At 44.7% G+C, this 21,621-nt stretch overlaps 1 protein-coding gene across 1 annotated transcript in view; it reads right to left on the reverse strand.

Moving 5' to 3' along the window:
- BTBD11 (BTB domain containing 11) overlaps positions 1 to 21,621 on the reverse strand; it is a 301,676-nt gene that overhangs the window by 86,722 nt on the left and 193,333 nt on the right. Inside the window, 1 exon segment of the mRNA XM_032647116.1 lies at positions 18,014 to 18,218. Within this exon segment, the coding sequence (XP_032503007.1) occupies positions 18,014 to 18,218 (205 nt within the window).

Genomic DNA, 21,621 nt, shown 5'->3' on the forward strand with positions numbered 1-21,621 from the left:
ACTCTCCCGTGCCCCTTCCATGCCTGTCCAGCACCAGTGTGCTCCAGCCACACCAAACGGCCAGCCATTTCCGGAACACAGGTGTCTGCTCACACCTCCCCGCATTGCTCCTGCGGTTGTTCCCTCTCTCTTTCTATCCTGTCCATCGAGCTAAGTCCTACTCATCTTTAAGACACCGATCAAATAGCACCTCCTCTGGGAACTATTCCTCAGGAGCCCTCCACCCCCATACCCACAATATAGTTAGTCCTTTGTTTCCTTCTAACTCGATAAGCATTTTGTACATAATTCCATAATACCATTTATATCATGTTATTGTTATCATTTATGTCTTTACTACCATCCCAGCTAACCATGGGGATGTGAACTATTCATCTTTATATACCCCAAACTTGCATATTGTAGCCCTTGCCACTCAGGATGACATTTTATGTTAGTGTCCTGGTTTGTCCTGTTTTGTTTGTTAGTTTGCTTGTTTGTTTTTTGGCCGCTTGTGGGAACTGAGTTCCCCGCCCAGGGACTGAACCCACACCCTCAGCAGTGAGAGCGTGGAGCCCTAACCACTGGACCACCAGGGAAGTCCCTTCCTGGTTTGTTCTGTCTCCTCCACTAGACTGTCAGTTTCATGAGAGCAGGAACTTATCCTGTGCTCTGCTTTATCCTCAGCACTTAGTGTGGTGCCTGGTACATCATAGGTCCTCAACCAACATTCTCTGAGTGAATGAATGAATGAATGTTTATTAACTGAATCAACGAATGTACGATGGAATCCTGTGAATTTGCTTAGGTCCTCAACCAATATTCTTTGAGTGAATGAATGAATGAATGTTTGTTAAATGAATCAATGAATGTACGATTGAATCCTGTGAATTTGCTTAGCTTAGATTCTGGTGGGTTTCTCACTTTACTGTGGGTGACAGGTAACTGGGATGGTTTTATAAAGACTAAGTAAAATGATAAAAATAGTTAAATGTAGTTTATTTTCAGTTGTGTTAAGGGTAGGAATCCACATAATTAAAATTCAATGTGGCACATATATACAAGGGAATATTACTCAGCCACAAAAAGAAACGAAATTGAGTTATTTGTAGCGAGGTGGATGGACCTAGAGTCTGTCATACAGAGTGAAGTAAGTCAGAAAGAGAAAAACAAATACCATATGCTAACGCATATATATGGAGTCTAAAAGAAAAAAAGGGTACTGATAAACCTACTTGCAGGGCAGGTATAAAGAGGTAGATATAGAGAATGGACTTGAGGACATGGGGTGGGAGGACAAAGCTGGGGTGAAGTGAGAGTAGCACCGACATATATACACTACCGAATGTAAAATAGTTGGTTGGTGGGAAGCAGCAGCACAGCACAGGGAAATCGGCTCGGTGCTTTGCAATGACCTAGAGGGGTGGGATAGGGAGGGTGGGAGGGAGGCTCAAGAGGGAGGGGATATGGGGACATGTGTGTGCATATGGCTGATTCGCTTTGTTGTACAACAGAAACTGACATAGTATTGTGAAGCAATTATACTCCAATAAAGATCTATTAAAAGAAAATTCAGTGAGAACCAGGCTTGGGTAAAAACTCTGTTAAAAGTTAGGTTCAAGACCTTGGCCAAGTGCCCCAAATAAATGCCAGTGAGCATCAAAGACTTCAGACTCTGGGAAAGTCAGAAATGAAACATAAATGATGAGCAGGCTTTAGGACCACATTCCTCTTGAGCTGAGATGTCCCCTGTGCCCAATCTGCCACCACAATGAAACTAGTGCATGTAGGAGGGGCTGGCAAAAGTGTCACTGGCCACAGACTTTTGGAACAATCTACAAGGCTGTGCCGGTTCCAGAACAGGTGAACCCACACACTAACAGGTTTTAAAACTGCTAAATGGGACTATTCATAGTGCTTTACCATTTGTAGGTAATAAGGGCAGACTTGGGATTTCGCACGTTTCAAAAACTGTATGCGGTCTATATACCAAGATGGGACCCAATTCTGTTCAGTTCAGCGAAACCCAATTCAGGTCAGTTCAATTCAACCTGACTCAAATAATTCAGATTAACAAACATTTACTGAGCTTCTCAAAAACGTGGACTAGAAACCAAACTCTTCCATATGCTCAAAACGTTCTGCAAGATCTAACCTTGCCCACCTTGGACTTCATCTCCCACCATGCTCACTCATTCTCTTCCAGCCTCACTGGACTCCTTGCTGTTCCTTGCATGTTCCAAGAATGTTCCTGTCTCAGGGCCTTTCACTTACTGCTCTCTTTTCCTGGCAAGATCTTTGGTCAGATATCCACATAGCTTACTGCCTCAATTCCTTTATTTCTCTGCTCAAATTCTATTTCCTTAGAGAAAACTTCCCTGACCATCCTCGCTAAAATAACACCTCTCATCACCTGTACCTGGTTCAAGTACCCAGTTTTGTTTTTCTTTGTATCAGTTACCTGTGCCTGATATTTTATTATTTATGCACTTGTTCCTCATCTGCAGCCCCTAGTAAAAGGTAAGCTCCATGAAGACAGGTATTTTGCCTGGCATAGAATAGATGTGCTATAAATATATGTCGAATAGATGAATGAATAAAATGAGCACCTACTATATACCAGCTTCTATACTTGGTGATACTGCAAAGATTCTAGCCCTCAACAAACTCATGGTCTAATGTGAAAAACATGAGAAAAGGAGCTTATCTGAAGAGTCTTTTGATAAAGAAATGTACAAAGTCTTACGGGAGAATGAATCAAAATCAGCTGGAGCCGAAGGGGGTAAGAGCATGTCGTAAAATGCCATCCTGAGCCTGGAAGGGGGAGAGCCAGAAGGGCTTGGAAGAAGAATCCAGGCAGAGGATGGATTCCAGGATGAGGAAATGCAGAGCAAGCTCAGGGGACTCTGTGGGGACTGGGGTAGCTGAAGGGATAAGAGGATGGGAGGTATGGTGGCCGATGAACCTGGGGGATGATAAGGCATGAACAGGGAGGGCCATTCATGGAGCAGGCCAATCATTTAACTTGTTCCCTATTTATTGACTATCTCCTTGGAGCAAGGGTCCATGCTGAGTTTTGTGGAAGAAGCAAGAATTTAAAACCTGGACCCTGATGTTCAACCTAGCAAGGGAGTTCAAGTCACACATCCCCAGTTTCCCAGGGCAGCCCCAATTGCAATGTCTGTTTGCCCTTAATTATCCTTGTATACTTGTTAGACCGTGACTTCTGATTGGTGGATGGGAGCGTAAAGTGGCCATCAAAGAAGGAAGGGCAGATAACCACGACGCAAGGCTGACCATGAGAAGTGTCCTGTGGGATGCTCTTGTAAAGTGCCCTGGGGTCTGAAGAAGGACAGTGCCTCCGGGGCTGGATTTTGGAGGCAGTGGAATCTGCAGTCTGTGTTAGTGTTTTCAACAGGTTGGTCCTTGACTTTGACAATACTTTCCTGGTTTCCCTTTCTCTTCATAAAAATGTTCTTCCCACACCCTGCTGCCATAATGGATTGGGGAATGGCCACGTGATGGGTGGGATTCTGTGTAAGGAGTTCGTAGAGAGCAGTGTGACAAAGGACTGCCAAAAGGGCTAGCTCCAGCCTTGGAGTTCAAACTTTTCAGTGAGAACAAAGCCTGGGAAAATAGTCACCTTCTTTTGCCAGCATGTTCTGCCTAAATTCCTGGGCAGGCCTGAACGTGACCTACTGAATCTTGACTGAACTCCTCACACCAATTTGAAAGAACTGAGGAAGCCTTCCCAGGGAATGTTTCTTATCTGCGGGGAAAACCTAAAAACAGAGCAAAAACTTTAAATCCAGAATTACAAACATGACCGACCAACCAGCCAACCAACAAACAGTTCCTGGAATCGTGGAAACTTCCATATCTATAGACACGGCCAAGTACATGTGCAATGAACTCTGTACATGGTCAGACTCAAAACTTGCTTTCTGATAATGCTGGAATGCTCTTCTCCATTCTAGAAGCAGTGTGGGAAGGAGGGTGGAGATTTCCAGGGATCCCTAGAGCAGCCCTCTGGTTTCAATTTGACCACTCCACTTCATGGCTTTGGACAAATCTCACGACTTTTCTAGACTTTCCTTTCAGTCTCTTAAGTTGTGAAAAGCAACTCGGCTGGTCTTCCCACTTCCGGAATCCAGGGAGATTGCAAGGGTGGAAGACCCCCGGAAACCGTGAAGCACTCACTCCAGGAGATTTGATAATGACTGTGGCTGGAAACCTTACAGGCTGGGTGGGGCCACTCCTGATGTTTCCCACAAGGCATTTCTTCCTCGAAAAAGAAGTGGCACGGGATGGGGCTGGGGAAGCCCACCTCCTGGTGCTCTGCTTCTTCTGTAATTTCTCCCTCACCCGGGCTATCAGAGGCCTCATAAATTAACCCCTCAGTTGCTCTGCTCCAGACAGACTACTCTTTTTATATCTGTTCCCTCAACATTGGTGTTTTAGTCATGCCACTATGGGCAGTTTTAAAAGAACAGCAATTCACACATTGGAAACAACCCAAATGCCTGGCAACCTGGGAACCGTTAGGCAAATTATGATGCCTTCACAAGATGGAATATTTTGCAGTCATTAAAAATGATGTTTATGAATGTTCTGTAGTAGTGCCAGGATAGTGCTTATGGTGTACTAATAAGTGAAATAAAAAAGATATAAAATTATATATACACAGTACAATTATTTTAAAAAGGCTAATTTGTCTTGAAAAAAAAGATAAGAAAATAGACTAAATAATCATTTTGGCTACCTCTGGGTAGTAGAATTGTAGATAATTTTAATTTTCTTTCTTACATTTTTCTGTATTTTCCAAAATTAAAAAAAAGGAGTATATATAGCTTTTCAGTAAAAAGATACGATCATATAAAAATTTGTATTTATAGCACCTGTATTGTAGTTGTAAACATATGCAGTCCATGAGGAGAGAAAAATGGACAGAGGGGAAAATGTGATTAAATCAAGAAACCTAGGAAAACTGTCGCCTAGGATACACGGAGACATGTATAGGCTTCGTTTGGGAAGTCAGACTTTGAAGAATGAAAGGGCAACTCAGATGCTCTGATGCTCAGGGCAAATGACCAGATTTACTGCCTGGGAAACCATAACATGTGAAACCCAGCTATGTGCTGGCAGCTGTCAATATCACTATTTCGGAAAGGATGAAAAAGAGTGAAAACTTGGCACAGGGGCAGATGGTTTGAAAGCAGGCTGAGCTCAGAGAATGCTCTTCCTCTCTCTCTCTCTTTCTCCCTCTCTCTGCAGGCCTTTCTGGTCCCACGCACCCTGGCTCTCGTTTGCCTTTGCCATCCTGGGCCAGCCCTCAGTTTACACTAGGCAGCTTCAAGGGCTAATTTTCGCCCTTTTAATGTTCCTCAAAAAGATTTTTCCTGCACGTTCAGAACATTCACATATGGTGCCCGAGGCCCCAGACACAGGGCAAGCAAAGGGCTGCCGGTTCTAGGCAAATGAGAAAGAATCAAAAATCCAAGAAGGCTAATGTAGCTTTCTTCCAGGCCATTCAGCAAAAGGAGGAGGCCACTGGTGACATCTCTCGCCTAGGGGACAGAGAGGTTGGCACTCCGCCAAGCCATGCACTTGTCATATCTCTTGGGACTTTTGCAGGAATCTTCTGACTGGTCCCTACATCACCCTCTGCTACATCCTCCTGCTGCCATGCACTCACATTGATCTTTATATCCCCGTCCACTCTGTGCCAGGCCTGGCTGGCTGCCTGAGAGAGCACGAGATGATCAAAGTCCAGTCCCTGCTGGCGAGGAGCTCAAAGTCTAGCAGCAAAGACAGACATTTGGAAGCAAACGAGTGCCATTTGGAAGCCAGAGTGATGACTGGGGCCACACGGTAGGGGGTCAAGAAGACACAGGCTCTGGAATCACAGTGCTTGGGCTCAGCCTCCAGCCCAGCCACTTACTAGCTTAGCTATGTGACCTTGGTCCAATCCTTGGACTTCTCTAAGCCTCACTTTCCTCATCTGTAGAATAGTCAGAGTTACAGTATCTCAGAGGGTGATTGGGACATTTCAGTGGGATAATCTAGAAAAGCTTATCATAGGGTCTGGCTCACATTGGCACTCAAGAGTTGTTATAATTATTCGCAGAGGGCTTCATGGGGACTGGGGGTGAGGGGCACAAAGTTTCACAGCACAGGTGAGGATGCAGTTGAGTCCTGAAGGATGAGCAGGCATTTGTACTTTGCTTATGCTTCTTCCTTTGTTCAAACCTTCACCCTAACCCCACTGTGGAAGGAACAGAGGCCCATCAACACCTGCAGGATGTATATTTCTCCCATAGACTTTCAACTCAGCGAGGATTTTTTAAATACTTGGCTATGGGGAAGGCCCAGGTACCACCTAACTCCTATGGTCTTGCTGCAGACAGGACCTCTTACGGGGCAGCTGCAGGACATGAGGTGGGGGATGAGGGCAGTGGAGGGGACATTTGGGGCAGCAGCGTTTTACCAACTCATAGAGAATTATTTTAGCATTTTAACAACTGGCTAACCATCTGCACTTTTGCAAAGCAGCTGAAGGTCAGTCTGGCCTCTGGCCCAACTCAGCTGGTCTATGGTACATGCTTCCCACCATGTACCTTGCAATTTCCTACCTTGGAGCCTTTGCCAGCTGTTCCTTCCCCTTAGAATGCCTGATCTTATCCATCTTTCAAAGCCTGACTCAAAAACCATCATCCCTGAGTTCCTCAGCAGTTTATCTGCACCTCCCTTCTGAACCTTGGCACTTTCTATCTTTGATGATAAATGAGCTGCTCAGGCAGGAGTCCTGAGAGGTCCCTGGGCCCCGCCTCCCCAGCACGGGGCCACTTCTGAGCCCTGTGAACTTGGGCAAGTTGCTTATCCTCTCTGCCTCACTTTCCACATCTATAAACTGGGGATGACAATAACAATTCCTCCCTCCTGGAGTTATCACGAGGGATAAATGAGTTAATTCATGTAAAGTGCTTATAATGGTGCCTGGTACACATAAGACTCCGAAAAAGACAAGCTCTTCCTTTTACTATGCTTAGGGCAGGCACTCAATGCATGTTCAATGAACGAATGAAGAATGAACAACTGAATAAAAAGTCCAGTAGTAAATAAAACAAGTAATTAACAATTTTGAAAAGTATAATAAGAAATGAAAAGCTCAAGTAACACTGAGGTAAAGGTTTAAGAGGCAGGGTCTGTATATACACATCCAGCAATTTGTTTCAGGAGGTTAACATGTTTCTCAAAGGTTTTTAACTGTTGTTTAATCTGATGAAATGATTTGATTACCATTATTCCACTTATATTAGTGATATTTATTAAAGCCTAAGCCAGGGAAAATCTTAGAAGGAAAAGGGTAGAGGTGGAGGAAGCATATTAAAACAAGAATGGTCCTGTTGGGAGATTTTCAGACTTTTAACCTTTGCAGGGAATCCTATGTCCTCCCCATCACATCCGACATCCTTCTCATCCCCATGCCATGGCACCCCGTTGACAGAGTAAACTCTGGACTCAAGCTTCCTACCTTTGTGTCTCAGTTCTGCCCCGATTAGCTGTGTGACCTGGGCAAGCTACACAACCTCTCTGAGCCTGAATTTACTCAGGAAAAGATAAGAGATTGCGATAGTGTAAGATATGCTACTACACTTGCAGGATTCTCGTGAGGACCCAATGACTAATGCACTTAGAAGAGAGGCTAGCATGTCGTAAGTACTTGGTAAAATTTGGTTGTGATGATGATGATGGCCGCTTTGAAAAACTCAGCTCTAAGATGATCAAAACATGGAAACATACAAAATGCCTCGGTAGGGGAGCTGGTCCCTGGTCTCTACACTTCCTACCTTACTGCTTCAGGAGTGGGATTATCATGGGCTCTTTTTCCTGCAATGGGGACACTATGTGCACTGAGTCTCTAGTTCAGCGACGTCCAATAGAAGTTTCTGTGATGTTGGAAAGGTCCTATCTCTGCGGAATCCAACGCAGGAACCACTAGCCACATCTAGCTATTGAGTATTTGAAAAGAGGCGAGTGATACTAAGGAACTGAAGCTCTAGTTTTATTCAATTTAAATTCATTTAAACTTAAACAGCTTTGCGTGGCTAGTGGTTACTATACTGGATAGGGCAGCACTACTAGTTCCTTAGTCTTTGTATCATAAAGGTAAGGTTTCCCTTATTTTTCCTTTAAATAAAGAGAAGCTGGTGTCAGACCAGACCAGACTGCTGTGGCAGCCAGTTAACTGGGATTCAGAAAAGACCTGGGTTTTGAAATGAACAAGTGAAGCACATGCATTTGTTCAGACTAACCTCCCATATCAGGAGAGGGGGCTGTTTTTAAACTTGAGCCCCCAGCTTATTACCTGTGGTCAGGAGCAACTGCACCCCCTTTGGCTGGGAGAAAACTCCTGGGCAACTGCGTGTAAACAGTTTGACAAGCCCTGAGGGCTGGACGTGTTTTTTTTTTTTTCTTTTTTGCGGTATGTGGGCCTCTCACTGTTGTGGCCTCTCCCGTTGCGGAGCACAGGCTCCGGACGCGCAGGCTCAGCGACCATGGCTCACGGGCCCAGCCGCTCCGCGGCATGTGGGATCTTCCCGGACCGGGGCACGAACTCGTGTCCCCTTCGTCGGCAGGCAGACTCTCAACCACTGTGCCACCAGGGAAGGCTTTTTTTTTTTTTTTTGTCTAGACATGTTTAACAGCCCTTTAGCTGGTGTGGTTTAGGATTTGCCCTGCTGCCTCTCCCCGGGTAGGACACTTGTCAAATCCTGCCTCACCTTTCTCCTGCACACTTGTGGCTAATTTGCTGTTCCCAAGCCTCTTGAGAGGAGCTGGCCACCTTGTTAAGTGGAAGATGATCATTATATTTGGATGCTCAGCACCTTCCCTTGGCTGCCTCTCCAAAGCCTGAGAGTTCCACAGGCTGGCCACATCTGACTTCTGAAATCCATTCATTTCGGCAAATTGCAGAGGGATCCAGCACCTCATGAGGTAAGAGTAGAGGCCCTGCAAGGCTCAATCCAGCCCCCAGAGCCTGAGAAATATTTCTTAGGCACCTATTATGTGCTAAGCTCTACTAGAGAGACAAAAATCAACAAAAGGCTTATTTCTTGCCCTTATGTAACTGAAAATAGGGGGTGGAGTAGGTTGGGGAAATGAATGACAACACAGTATCTTGTTATTCATGTGATGCTCCATGGACCAGAAGCATCAGCACCACCTGGGAGCTTATTAGAAATGAAGCATTTCAGGCCCCACCCCAGACCTAATGAATAGAATCTGCATATTAATGAGGTCCCAGGGGATTCAAATGTACGTTAAAATTTGAGAAGGCCTGCTATAGTATACACCTAGGATATAAGCACCATGACAGTGAGAATAATAATGGCCATTATCTATAAAGAGACTAATGCATGATGGATTTTAAGTGCTTTCTATATATTAACACATAATAGTTTCACAACAGCCCTCTGAAGCAGATTCTATGATAGCTCCCATTTTACAGATAAGAAAACTGAGGCTCAGAGTGGTTAAGTAACTTGTTCAAGGTCACAGAGCTAGTAAGTGTTAGAACCAAGATATAAACTCTGGCTCCACAATAAAAAATATCCAGAGATATAATTAATGCGCTGTGAAGGTCCTTAGCTTTACCTAAATAGCTTCCAAATAGCATTTTCCTACTAGTAGCAACTAGACTTAATCGTCTCATCTGTAGACGAAGGCATTTCTACCTCACAAAGTTGAGTGTAAGGATTAAATTAAACTCTGAAAGTAAAGTAGCTCACATAGCACATGGCACATAGTAGGTGCATCAAATGTTCATTACCTTCCTTCGGGCATCCTTATGCCTCCATCAAGGGAGGGCTTACAAGGAATCAGACGCAGTTTTGGTCTCTTTACCTCCCTTCTCAGAATCCTTTCCAGCTCCTCACTCCTTATAGGAGAAAGTCCTGACACCTTGGCGGGTCTCTCAACCTTCTTTCCTGTCTAATTTGTTGCGCTACCCAACACCTCTTCAGAACAAGGTCTTGCTTTCTGTTTTCTCACCTTCCTGCCCTCCATGGTATGCATTCTGTTCCCTTAGCAGAGAGCTTCCTTCCCTATAGCGATGCAGCATTCATTTGATGTCTTTGATACTCCCAGACCTGCCCAAGTGTACAACTTACTTAACCTCACTGCACCTCAGTTTCCTCATTTGTGAAATGAGGAGAGGTGAGGCTAGCTTCTGCCTCAAGGGGTACTGTGATGATTGAATTAGTTAATACACACGAGATATAGAGCAGGACCTGCCACATACTAAGTGTTGATCAAAACCTCTTATAATGTCTAAGAGGAGGTCAACCTGGTTTAAAGAAGTAAATAATAATCCCTGCCGTTGACGGATCACCTGCTAAGTGTCAGTGATTGTGTGTGGCACTTACATAAGTTAGTTCATTAGTCATTGAAACAGCTCCATGAAGTAGGAATGATTATTTTTTGTGTACAGCTAAGAAAACTGAGGCCTGAAGCATGTGATCAGCAGAGCCAGTGGCAATCTAAGGGCTGTCTGAGTTGACACTGGCAACATGGCTCTTTGGGCCGAAAGCCAGAACATATAGGTTTCAGACCCAGCTCTGTTCAGTTCCGCGAGCATTTATTAAGCACTTACTATATGCTATCCACTGAGCTAGGCCCTGGACACTCAGTGCATCCTGAGGTTGTAGGAAAGGGATCTTGGAGGAGGTGATGCCTAAAATGAGTCTTGAAGGATGAACGGATGGGGGTAGTGAGATGACGGAGCAGAGGGGAGGCAGTGGTCCAAGAAGAGGGCAAAGCATGTGCAAGGCACTGTGGCACTGCCTTGCAAATCCACTGAAAATATGCTTATGACTCCAGAAAAGTCCACTCATCCCTCTAGGCCTCAGTTTTATCATCTTCGACAGGAATGAAGCATGTTTGACATGCCTGTTCTCAGCTTTTCTCTTGACTTTAAATTCCATATCCAATGATGGAACAGTCCTTATTTTGTGAAACAACAAAACACGTTTTGAATATACACAGAAAACTAAGATTGGAAGGAAATACCCCATATGGTCTCAGTGCTTATTCCTGGATGCAGAGACTATGGGTGACTCAAAGTTTCTTCTTTAAAGTTTTTGTGTACTTATATTTTATTTAATAAGTATATTAGTTTTATATACTGTAAACATTCATATAGATTATAAAAAGATTCTAGAGATTAGCGATGAGGCTTTCAAATATTATTTCTTTAAAACCATAGTCCATGGACAGCAAGACAGACTAACGAAGACAAGCACAGAGCAGGGCCTGATGCCAGGAGTTCAGACACTAGTTCTGCAACGTTAGCTGCATGACCTTGGCAAGTTAATCAACTCCAGTTAAGTTAATGTAACCAAAAAAAACAAAAACAAAAAACCAACAAACTTTCAAGAAACACAGTTACCTTCCCTCAATGCAAGCTACTTTGATTATTTTTTAATTCAATTCTACTTAATTTTTTAAAAATGCAGGTTATAACCCACAGCATCAGGGGAAAGGGCTAAATAGTATTTTCAGCCTTGTGGGCCATTTGGTCTCTGTCACAACTAACCACAAGTGCAAAAGCAGCCATAAATAATATGTAAACAAGTGGGTATGGCTGTGTTCCAATAAAACTTTATAAAAACAGACAGTAGGCCAGACTTGGTCTGTGGGGTATGGTTTGCCAATCTCTGCACTGCATTGGTTTAATGGCCCATTAATGGGCTATAACCTACAGTTTGAAAAATATTGGGATTAGAGTTGCTTTTACCCTGGCCAGATGAAATAAATTGCAGCAACGCTCATGTCACAAATAGATCATGTTTTAAAACTTTGTTTCTTCACAAATAGGTCATGTTTTAAAACTTTGTTTCTTAAGTTAATTATTTAGAATTCAACATGCATTTTGTTTTTCATTAGAACCATTTATATAATGGTTGGAATTCCAGGCGAGCCCACAAAAGCCCACAAGTAGCCCTGCAGAAAACAGGTCTAATATATGGTTCTCCCACTCTGGGTTGTCCCCATTCATATATTGACTATGAATTTCTCCAGGACCCACTAGCACTGGGTGGACATTTTAGGGGACTTTTGTGCCAGATGTGATCACTGCCCTCAAGAAGGTGAGAAAGTAGCATTCTTCCTCTGGGGAAAGGCGTTCTGCACTGCTGCTTAAGATGTCAGGAAAAAACAGTCCTCCTGTCTCCTCCTTCTTGCTGTTGAGGTTCCTAGGGTGTCAGCCCAAGCAGTCTTTATGTTGGGGAGCATTCACTGTGGTGTGTAAGCCAATCAGTTGTGAGCTGTGTGGCTAATAATGGTCAGAGGTACTGAACTGTGCAAATGATTCACTTGTGTGTTATTTATTTTAAAAAAGAGTTAAGTAGAAGAGTGTAGTGAACCTTTGTCAACTTTTTTGGGTGCTTGGAACCGCTGATGACCTTACTGTTTGGAGAATTTCCCATATTATTATTCCATAGTTCAACAAGGTAGAAATTCACCTTTCCAGACACCCCTGCTACTAGGGTGCAGGGATGTGACCCAGGCTCCACTGATTTAGAGGCAAGTGGTGTGACATAGATGGAACATGACAAGAGTGGTAGCAGAGACATTCAGTTTTCAGGGGTAATGGTGACAGAGGTCCTGCTGGGAGTGGGCAAAGTTCAGCCTCAGTGGTATAAATTCCAGTGTCTATGGCTCTGAGCAATCCTGGGGTGCAACTTGGGCACTGCTCCAGGTTGTGTGGGCTCAAAGCCTGCTTCTCCAGCTTCAATGCCCTCTAGAAGTCTTCTTAAGCTCCACTAAACATTTAGACTCATGGGACCAGCATAGGCCACACTTGTCCCGCATGACAACATCAGACGTTCCTTTTACTGGGAGTCTTTATAACGATTCACCCAGCCGTCTCAGAGCTATCTTCTGCCCGAGTGACACTGAGGTGCAAGGAGATAAGATCCAGTTGGGTGGTTGTGAGAACCGCCCTGCTTTACGAACCCCAATATCTCTTGTAACAACTCCACAGAAGTAGCTTTCAAGGTCCCTGCAAGGGACATTGCCAGTTATAAGGATCAGTGAATTCAAGGAAGCCCAAAGCTCTGGAAGTACTATACCAAGTACTATAGATACTTGGTATTTATACCATCTATAGTACTACAAGGCCAGATCTAATGTACCAACCTAGGGTCATTCTGTCCATAAGCAATGTTGCTTAGTAACACAGTTGATATTGTAGTTGATATTGTAGTTCTTATCATTTTTCCAGGGGAACAGAGCGAGAAAATTAACCCAACGTCAGATTCTCATGCAGGAGTGGCAAGGATTTATTAACCCTCTGCCTACACTGGGCCTCCCAGAGGTTTTCTTTCTGCTCAGCAGGTTCAACTCTTGCAACTAAGCATTCCTACTAGTAGTGCTGCTTGTATCAAGGATACCTCTGCTCACTTGTGTTCTGATATACATTCCTTGATGGGAAAGAAAGGGGAAGGGTTCTAATTAGAAGGCTGGAAATTTTGCATAACCCTGGGTATGTCTGTTGGCGTGTGTTAAAATTTGGATACCACCTGTCACATACTGATGTGCTGGGGTGATCTTTTGGGAGGGTTTCTTAGAAGATGTATTTGGGTACCATTAACTTCTAATATCTGGTAGGTTTTCTTTATTAACTCTATTTCCTCAAGTGTAAATTCTTCCATTTGTTAAGACTGTTCTGTTTCTTCCATTCGTTTTCCTCAAATAGTTGGTGATTGGATACTCATGTTTGTGGTTGAGATTTCCCTGGTAGACACAGGGAAAGAGATGTCTGCCACATCTGTTTACACAGCTCTGTTACAAAAGGGGCGAAAGCTGCCACTGCCTAGATGTAAATTCTGGTTTGTTTCCCATGAGACTCGGGGAGAGTCTAGTCTTCTAGGTGAAGCTGATCTCTGTTCCTCTCGGGCAAGATCAGTTACTGCAGGCAACAAAACACTCCTATTTATCCTACTCCTTTTAATTTTATGATGACAAATTACTGAAATCATTCATGGCCAAACACATCTAGGAATCACTAGTCTTTCCAGTAATGATTTGGGGCAGGGAAATTTTGTCATAGATTTAAGATGATTCTATTAAAAAATAGTAGTAGCTACACATGACCCCCATCCTCAAAACTGAGGTGTTTACATTTATCATTACTATTTGGAAAATGAATATAGCCTAATCATAATCATACAAGATTTATCTGAGTTTTTTTTTTTTTTTTCCCTAAATAAAGTATCTGAGGGACTGAAAGATTTCAGAAGCTCAAAAAATAGTAGCCAAAGTCCTGGAACAACTTAAACTACAGAAATTTTATACTGGTACTGGGCTTCTTCAAAACCCCACAGTGAAAAACGAAGCTATCCAAAACCAACGTAGCAACTGGAAAGCTATGCCCACATGAAAGAGTCAAATGGTATACGGAGGCCTAGTTCCAAGTACTCCAGCCAAGAAAGGCTCTTCTGACAAGCAGAGATGGTTTGAGGCACAACACAATCCGTATTTCAGTCAACAAATATGTTCCAGGCCTTCTGCTCGGCGTGGACAAAAAGCACATAATATTCAGCTCCTGTTCTTGAAGAGTTTATGGAAAACCATATAAACACCATGGCCTTACTTGACTTTGCCAGAACAGAGATAGAGAGTCAAGGAAATGTTTTTGATTTGGAGGGAAAAAGAAGACAGAAAAAGAGAAAAAAAACCAGCTCCAAATTAGAATCCTACCTCCCACTGGAAACGTCTTGTTTGTAAGTTTTGGTATGAAGCTGCTGTAAACACTTGTCTGGAAACAAGAGTCCTCTCCTCCTCTGAAGCCCTTACCTGTGTGTTTTCAGACGCTAATAGATATCAATGCCTAGCCTATCGTGGAACGGGAAGAAACAGCTTTTCGTCTGGAAGGAATCATACACAGGCTCCTTCAGGGACAACGATAATAACATTTTAGAGCCAAAAAATAAAAAGAAGATGTATTGTATCAGCTCCTTTTTGGTGGGGGTGAGGGGAGCTCCCCTTGTGCCAGGCATGGCACTGGATGTCTTAGCTACAGTATCTAATCCATTGCTTCCTCCAGTCCCAAGAGGCTGGTTTTGTTCTCATTTCACAGTTGAGGAGAAGAGTTTCAATAGCGGTGAAATGACTCATTCAAGGTCCCAGAACTAGAAGCAGAGCTGGGATCCAAACCCAAAGGTCGATCTGACTCCCAAATCCATACTCTTTCCAGAGGACCAAAGTGAACAGAACTCAAAAAATGACAAGTGTTTTCTGTTTTGTGTCGTCCAAGGAGGAATGGAAAGACCAAGATAATTGACTCTGACAAATTCTAGGACATGTTCTCTTTACTCGGCTCCCCCTTGCAGCTCATGCCTCTTTAAAACTTGTCCCAGAAAGTTTGGAATCCTTAGATGGTCTCCCTAGACTTACAGACACTTCAACTACACTCTGAATCCTGAAATAGATTCCGGAAGGGAAGATGGAAACTACATAACAGAAAATATAACAGGAGCCATGAAACTGTGTTGAGTTGGGGGCAGGGGGTATGTCACACGATGAGATGTATATTTTAGAAGTTTCAATCTGGTGGCCATGAGGATGGAGCTGGTCAGAGAATATTAAGCCTCCCGTCCAGGGAGACCATTTAGAAATCAAATGCAGTAATAGCAGTAAGAGGAAACGAGGGACTGAACCATGCAGTGAGGCAGCAATCTGGGGAGGAAGGATTAGAGGAACGGGAGACGGCACAGAAGTAGCATCAGTGAGACCTACTGACCAGCTGGCTGTAGGAAGGAGGGAAGGAGAGGAAGGAGTGTAGAGTGAGTCCCAGTTTTCTGACCGAGGTGAATGGGTTGATGGTGATGCCATTCTTAGAGACTGGGGGTGGGGGGGAAAGGAGGAACAGTCGGTTTGGGGGGAAAGATGTTGGCTTTAGTTTTGAGGTGGTTGTGGGCACTCCTGATGGAAATGTTCCATAGGCAGTTGGATCAACGGATTTGTCCCTTCTTTCATCCTACAAATATTTACTGACTTTGTGATATATACCAGATGTTGAGCTTGGCATTAGGTGTGGCGTGACAACAAAAACAGATGTGTTCCGTGCCCTTATGAAGCTCACAGGCAATAAACACACACACACACACATTTGCTGTGTTGGGCAGAAGAGAATAAGGTGCCCTGAGAAGAACCAGCCTGAGAGTGTGAGACTTGACAGTGGAAACTGGAAGGCTGAGCTGGATCAGGTTCTGGAGCTCAGAGGTGGTGACGTCTGGCTGGAGATGGAGGGGTTGTCATCTGCATAGAGGCGGGAATTGAAGAGTGGCGGGGTAGGTGAGTCAGAGAAACTGCCCTATTCTACAGGCTGCTGGGGTAGGGATGGGGACTGAAGAACTAGGTACCCCAAAGGCCAAGGCCGATAGTTTCCATCCTCCCAGCCGGCACGATTCATACTCATAGAAAGCAACGTCTTGGTGTGTCTGACTGAGGTTGTTTTCTGCCCAGGGACCACGGGCATGTTGCCACCTCTCCTCTTTGGGCATATTTGGCACATGAAAATATGCACACGGCACCCACTTGATTTGGCCTGGATGGCGGGAGACATGAGTAATCCTCTGATTAAGTTAATTCCAGACTGGATTGAAATATTGATGCTAACTTGGGATTAAAAAAAAAAAAGAGTCAACTTCTGTCTCGCTCATCCTCCATCCTCTACTCTAAACTGAAAGCCAAGAGACATGGTTTAGGAGCCCAATTAAGCCCGATCCATCCTGGCAGAAACAGAGCATCCAGTGAGTGTTTTAAAACCACTTGGAACCATTTAACAAAGAAAAGTGCATTGAGCCCAAACTGGGAGTTGTTCAGCTATTTGCGGATAAGATCTCCAACAACAATAATAAAAGGGAACATTTATTGAGCACTTACTACGTGCTGGGCACTGTTCAATGCACTCAATCTTCAAACAGCTTTATGAAGGATTTATTCTTAGGACCTCTATTTTGTAGACATAGAAACGGAGGCACGGGGAGGTTAAAGGCACTTTTCCAAGACACCCTGGCTTTTAATTGGAAGAGCCTGGATTTGAACCCAGAAGTCTGGATCACAGAGCCTGTTCTTTAACCACTCGATAAACAGCGTCACTACTGCAGTAGTTAGAGTGAACAAGCCTGTGTACACAGGAGGAGGGGCCTGATTTGTCAGATGCTGGGACGAGATGTTCCCTTAGGAACAGGTCCATATCTCTGTGGACCTGTTCCCAGGGGAAGAGGGGACGCCTCCAGGCAGCCTCCTTTCCTGGTGGTGGTTTGGATTCCTTGCCTCTGAGGGGGTGAAACCATCCTCAGAAAATCTTGGGATTTTCCAGGTAGAAGGCAACCTGGAAAGCTCTTAGTGCAGCTGCTCGTTTACAGATGTGGAGGCTGAGGCACGGGGAAGTGGACGGATGGCGCTGGGGAGCAGCAGAAGCCAGGTCAGAGGGAGCTTCCTCTTCCAGGGAGCCCTCCCTTCCTTCTCTGCCATGAGGATTCTGCTTCATGGGAACTGCTATGCTGTCTCCTGCCCACATGAGAGGCCCACTTCTGGCTGAGCAAGTGTTATGGTTTCCCCCTGGAATCCCCAGGGCAGACAGGGTGAAATGAAGATAAAACATCTCCCACCCAAGGAGCTGGTATCCCCCTAAGCTGCCTTCACAAGGAAGCCCCCTTGCACTGCAGAGGCCTCATCCCTCCAGATGTGAAGACCCTCTCTTCTGACCCAGGCCACTTTTATCCCAAACTGGGCCAGCCCTATGCAAACCCATTTCAAAGATTCCACCCAGGTCTCAGATAACCCCTCAAGGTCATCTAGACCCCTCCAGTGAGTTTCTGGAAACTGGGCAATTCTGACCCCCAGCATCCCTCTCCTCCCCCACTCCTGTACCACCCTGGAGGCAATACCTACTCACCATAAGGTGGTGTTGGCCAGAAGGGAGCCCCTCTCTTTGGCCATCCAAAGCCAACACAAGTCTTACCTTTCCACCTGGAGGTTGACTTTGGAGGGCTCCACGTTGGGATTTTCCCATTCCATCTGCGGGCAGTGCATGAAATAGCAGAGGGTGTACAGGGCCTCAGGCTCCCAGTAGAGCGCCCCCTGCTTGTGGTGCAGGGGGGTGCCATTGCCATGGTGCTTGGCATTGAGGGGCTGCAGGTGATGCATCGCTCGGGACACCAGGTCACCTGTGGACAGAAGTAACATTTCAGATCCTTCAGGCAGCCAAGACTTGCAGAGAAGATGTGCCTGGAGATCTCGGCAGAGATTTCCATCCTGAGATTCCCTCATTCAATGGGAGTGGTCCCATGAGACCTCCAGGCCACACATCAAGCAGAGAGGAAAGCATTTGTTCATTCGCCACACGACTGTCAAGGGCTTTCCAGGTCTGGGGTGCTGTTTCAGGCACAGAGGGCTGCTAAGATAACTCCAGTCCTGCCCTTCTGGGACCCCTTGTTTCTAACAAGGCACAGAAAGCCCTTTGTATGTGTCTGCTTCTGGCCTCCCTCACCTTGGGACACACCCTCTGTCACATCCTCTGCTGTAACCAGCACTGCCTTCTTTGCAGTCACAAGAACTGTCACTTGCCTTTAAGCCTGGGCATACGCTATTCCCTCTATCCAGAACATTCTCTCTCTCCTCTTTTCCAGGCTAACTCCTACTGATTATCCAGGTATCGGCTTATATATTAATTTCTCCAGGAAGCCATCCTGGAATCTCCCGCACTCCCCTGTGTCTCATATCACACTGTACTTTCTTGGGTACAGCATTCAGAGCACTGTGTCACAATATTCTTTTTCTTTGTCAGTCGTTCCCAACAACAGCGACTCAGTCCTAAATGACACTCGTTATGCGACAGCACTAATTCATTTGATTCTCACAATACCCTATAAAGTAGGTACCTTTATAAACCCATTTTACAGATGAGTAAACAGAGGCTCAAAGAGGTTAAATAACTTCTCAGGGGTGCACAGCTATGAGCAGCAGAGGGAGGATTTGACCCCGGCAGTCTGGCTCCAGAATCCATGCACTTAACTGTGCTCCTTGAGGGGCATGTTTTAATTTTCTCAACGCTGGCAAACCTTGAGAACACTCTGGTCTTTCTCACGCTTTCTCAGAAGGAAACCAGCCTTCTCCTTAATCAAACCAAAGCTGTATGCTCCCAGACTGGCCATGGAGGGAAGATCCTCCTGTGGGATGCTGGCTGGGCCTGAAGCCCTGACTTTTCTTGGCTAAGGTTGTGTTTCTCAAACTTGGATTGCTTGTAAGCAACCTTCGTGAGTGTAGCTGAATCCAAACACCACCCGTACCATTATCTACTTAATCTTCAATGGACTCCCTTTGTTTTTAAAAATACATATATCTAAAAAGGAAACATCATGTCACTGCCATAAACGGAAAATCAGTATCACCTGCCATAAACAGAAGGTCATTGTGAAAGTTAACCTGATGAAAAGGAAACAGCGTAATCAATTTATAGCTGAATTCTGGTCCTGCTTTCTACTCTTATAAATAATGAGTGAGAGCGTTGTTAGGGGCTCATATCAAGTAGAGCCTTTCTTCTGAAAGTAATTAGCATTAAAATAGAATTTAAAAGAGTCACTCCCATGACCAATGTTATTTAAGGCACTGCCCCGTCCCACTGGAAATCACCTCATGCACAGTGGGAGGTGTTGCACACTTGGGGAGACACTCCTCTAAGATACCTGTGATGGTGAATTTTATGTGGCAACTGGGCTAGGCTACGGTGCCCAGTTGGCTGGTCAAACACTAGACTAGATATTGCTGTGAAGCTGTTTTTTACATGGGATCAACATTTAAGCCAGTAGATTTTCAGTAAAGCAGATTACCCTCCATAATGTGGGTGGGTCTCATCCAGTCAGTTGAAGGAAGGCCTTAGGAGAAAAGATAGAGGACCCTGAAGAGGAAGGAATTCTGCCTTCAGACTCATGACTGCAACATCAACTCCTACTGGAGTTTAAAGCCCCCATTCCCAATCCTTCATTGCCCAGCTGAAACCAAGCCTGCAGAGCCCACCAGTTCTCTGCCATCCAGCTGTACTTTTTAACATGACACTTTCTACCTAAAATCCAAACCCAAGAAAGTGAGGCTCAGTGAGAGGCAGGAGATTCTCCTCTGAAGGCCCAGGGCCTGCCTTCTAGGTTCCCATTTCCTATCTGAGGAAAAGGGCCACTTCTTCAAAAGAAAATTGACAAGAGGACCATTCACCCCCTCTGTGGGAGTGAGACTATGGAGATGAGGTCTCACCTGAGGGTGGAAATGGCAAATATTCCCCTTGCTCTTCCATGCCCATGGCAGACATGCTTAGTCAATCACAGAGCCTGTATCCACTAAGTGTAGATGCAGCCTTAAAAATCCTTCTTGAGGCAAGATTCCAAGTGACCACTATTTCTGATAGGAGTTGTCAGAGGAAAGGAAACTTCTATGCTGCCAGAGTCCTAAGGCCTCATCAAGACGACCTAACCAGAGTACAATCCACTAAGCTTAATATCTGAACAGTGATGCAGGAGTTAAACAGATAGCAGTGGGGCGGGGTGGGGGGGAAGGTTTGCTTCCCTACATCCGTCTGCCTCTTATCAAGCCTAACCTAGAGTCTGACCCTCCTTCTCTCCATTTGCCACAGCAGGAAAATATATGCAAGAACCTCAAAAAAGAATCAGAGGAGGAAATTCTCTTTTAGTGGCAGGTGGGCAGGGAAGATCCCCAGGGGACCTGCAGATGGAAAATGTGGAGAAACATGGCTCTACATGAACAGTCCCAGCTGCCATTCATTGAGCGCCTACCCTATACCAGGTACTGTGAAAAAGCACCTCACGTGCATTGTTTCTATTCCTCACAAGGCTCTATAGGGTATGTTTATATTATTTTAGCTTTAGAGCAGTGATCTGCAACCAGGGTGATTTTGCCTCCCAGGGGATGTTTGGCAATATCTGGAGATATTTCTGGTGCCATGTCCGGGGGGCTGTTACTGCATCTAATGGGTAGAGGGAAGAAATGTTCTTAAACATCCTACAATGCACAGATCAGTCCCCACAAGAAAGAATTTAGCCCAAATGTCAATAATGCCCAGGTTGAGAAATCCTGTTTTACAGATAAGGAAACTGAGGCTCAAGGTCACAAGGCAGAGATAAGATTCCAACCCAGGTCTGTCTGACTCTAATGTCTGTGCTCATCGCCCTACACTGACCTGAGTCCTTCTTTCAGAGACATCCTGCTGCATCTGTGGCCAGCTCCAAGTCTATGATGGGGCCATTTGTCATTATGTAGCCAAGGTGTTCACGTATGCTCCTTTCCCTTGATTCAGTAATTCCATTTCTGGGACTCTGTCCCAATATTAGAATCCAAAATGCAGCAAAATCTTCATGCACAAGGATTTTCACCCAAACCTTATTTACAGGGTCCAAAATTTGACAAAGAAACAAATGTTTGAAAATCCGAGCGTGGTTAAATAAACTCTGGTATGTGATAAAACTTATGCAGTTACTAAAAATGTTTACATAGAATGGCAATAAACGATGAAAAGCTTTGTGTTAAAATGGTAAAAGTGGGGGAAAAAGTGAAATTCAAAAC

Source organism: Phocoena sinus, chromosome 10 (genome assembly GCF_008692025.1).
Source record: "Phocoena sinus isolate mPhoSin1 chromosome 10, mPhoSin1.pri, whole genome shotgun sequence".
Taxonomy (NCBI): domain Eukaryota; kingdom Metazoa; phylum Chordata; class Mammalia; order Artiodactyla; family Phocoenidae; genus Phocoena; species Phocoena sinus.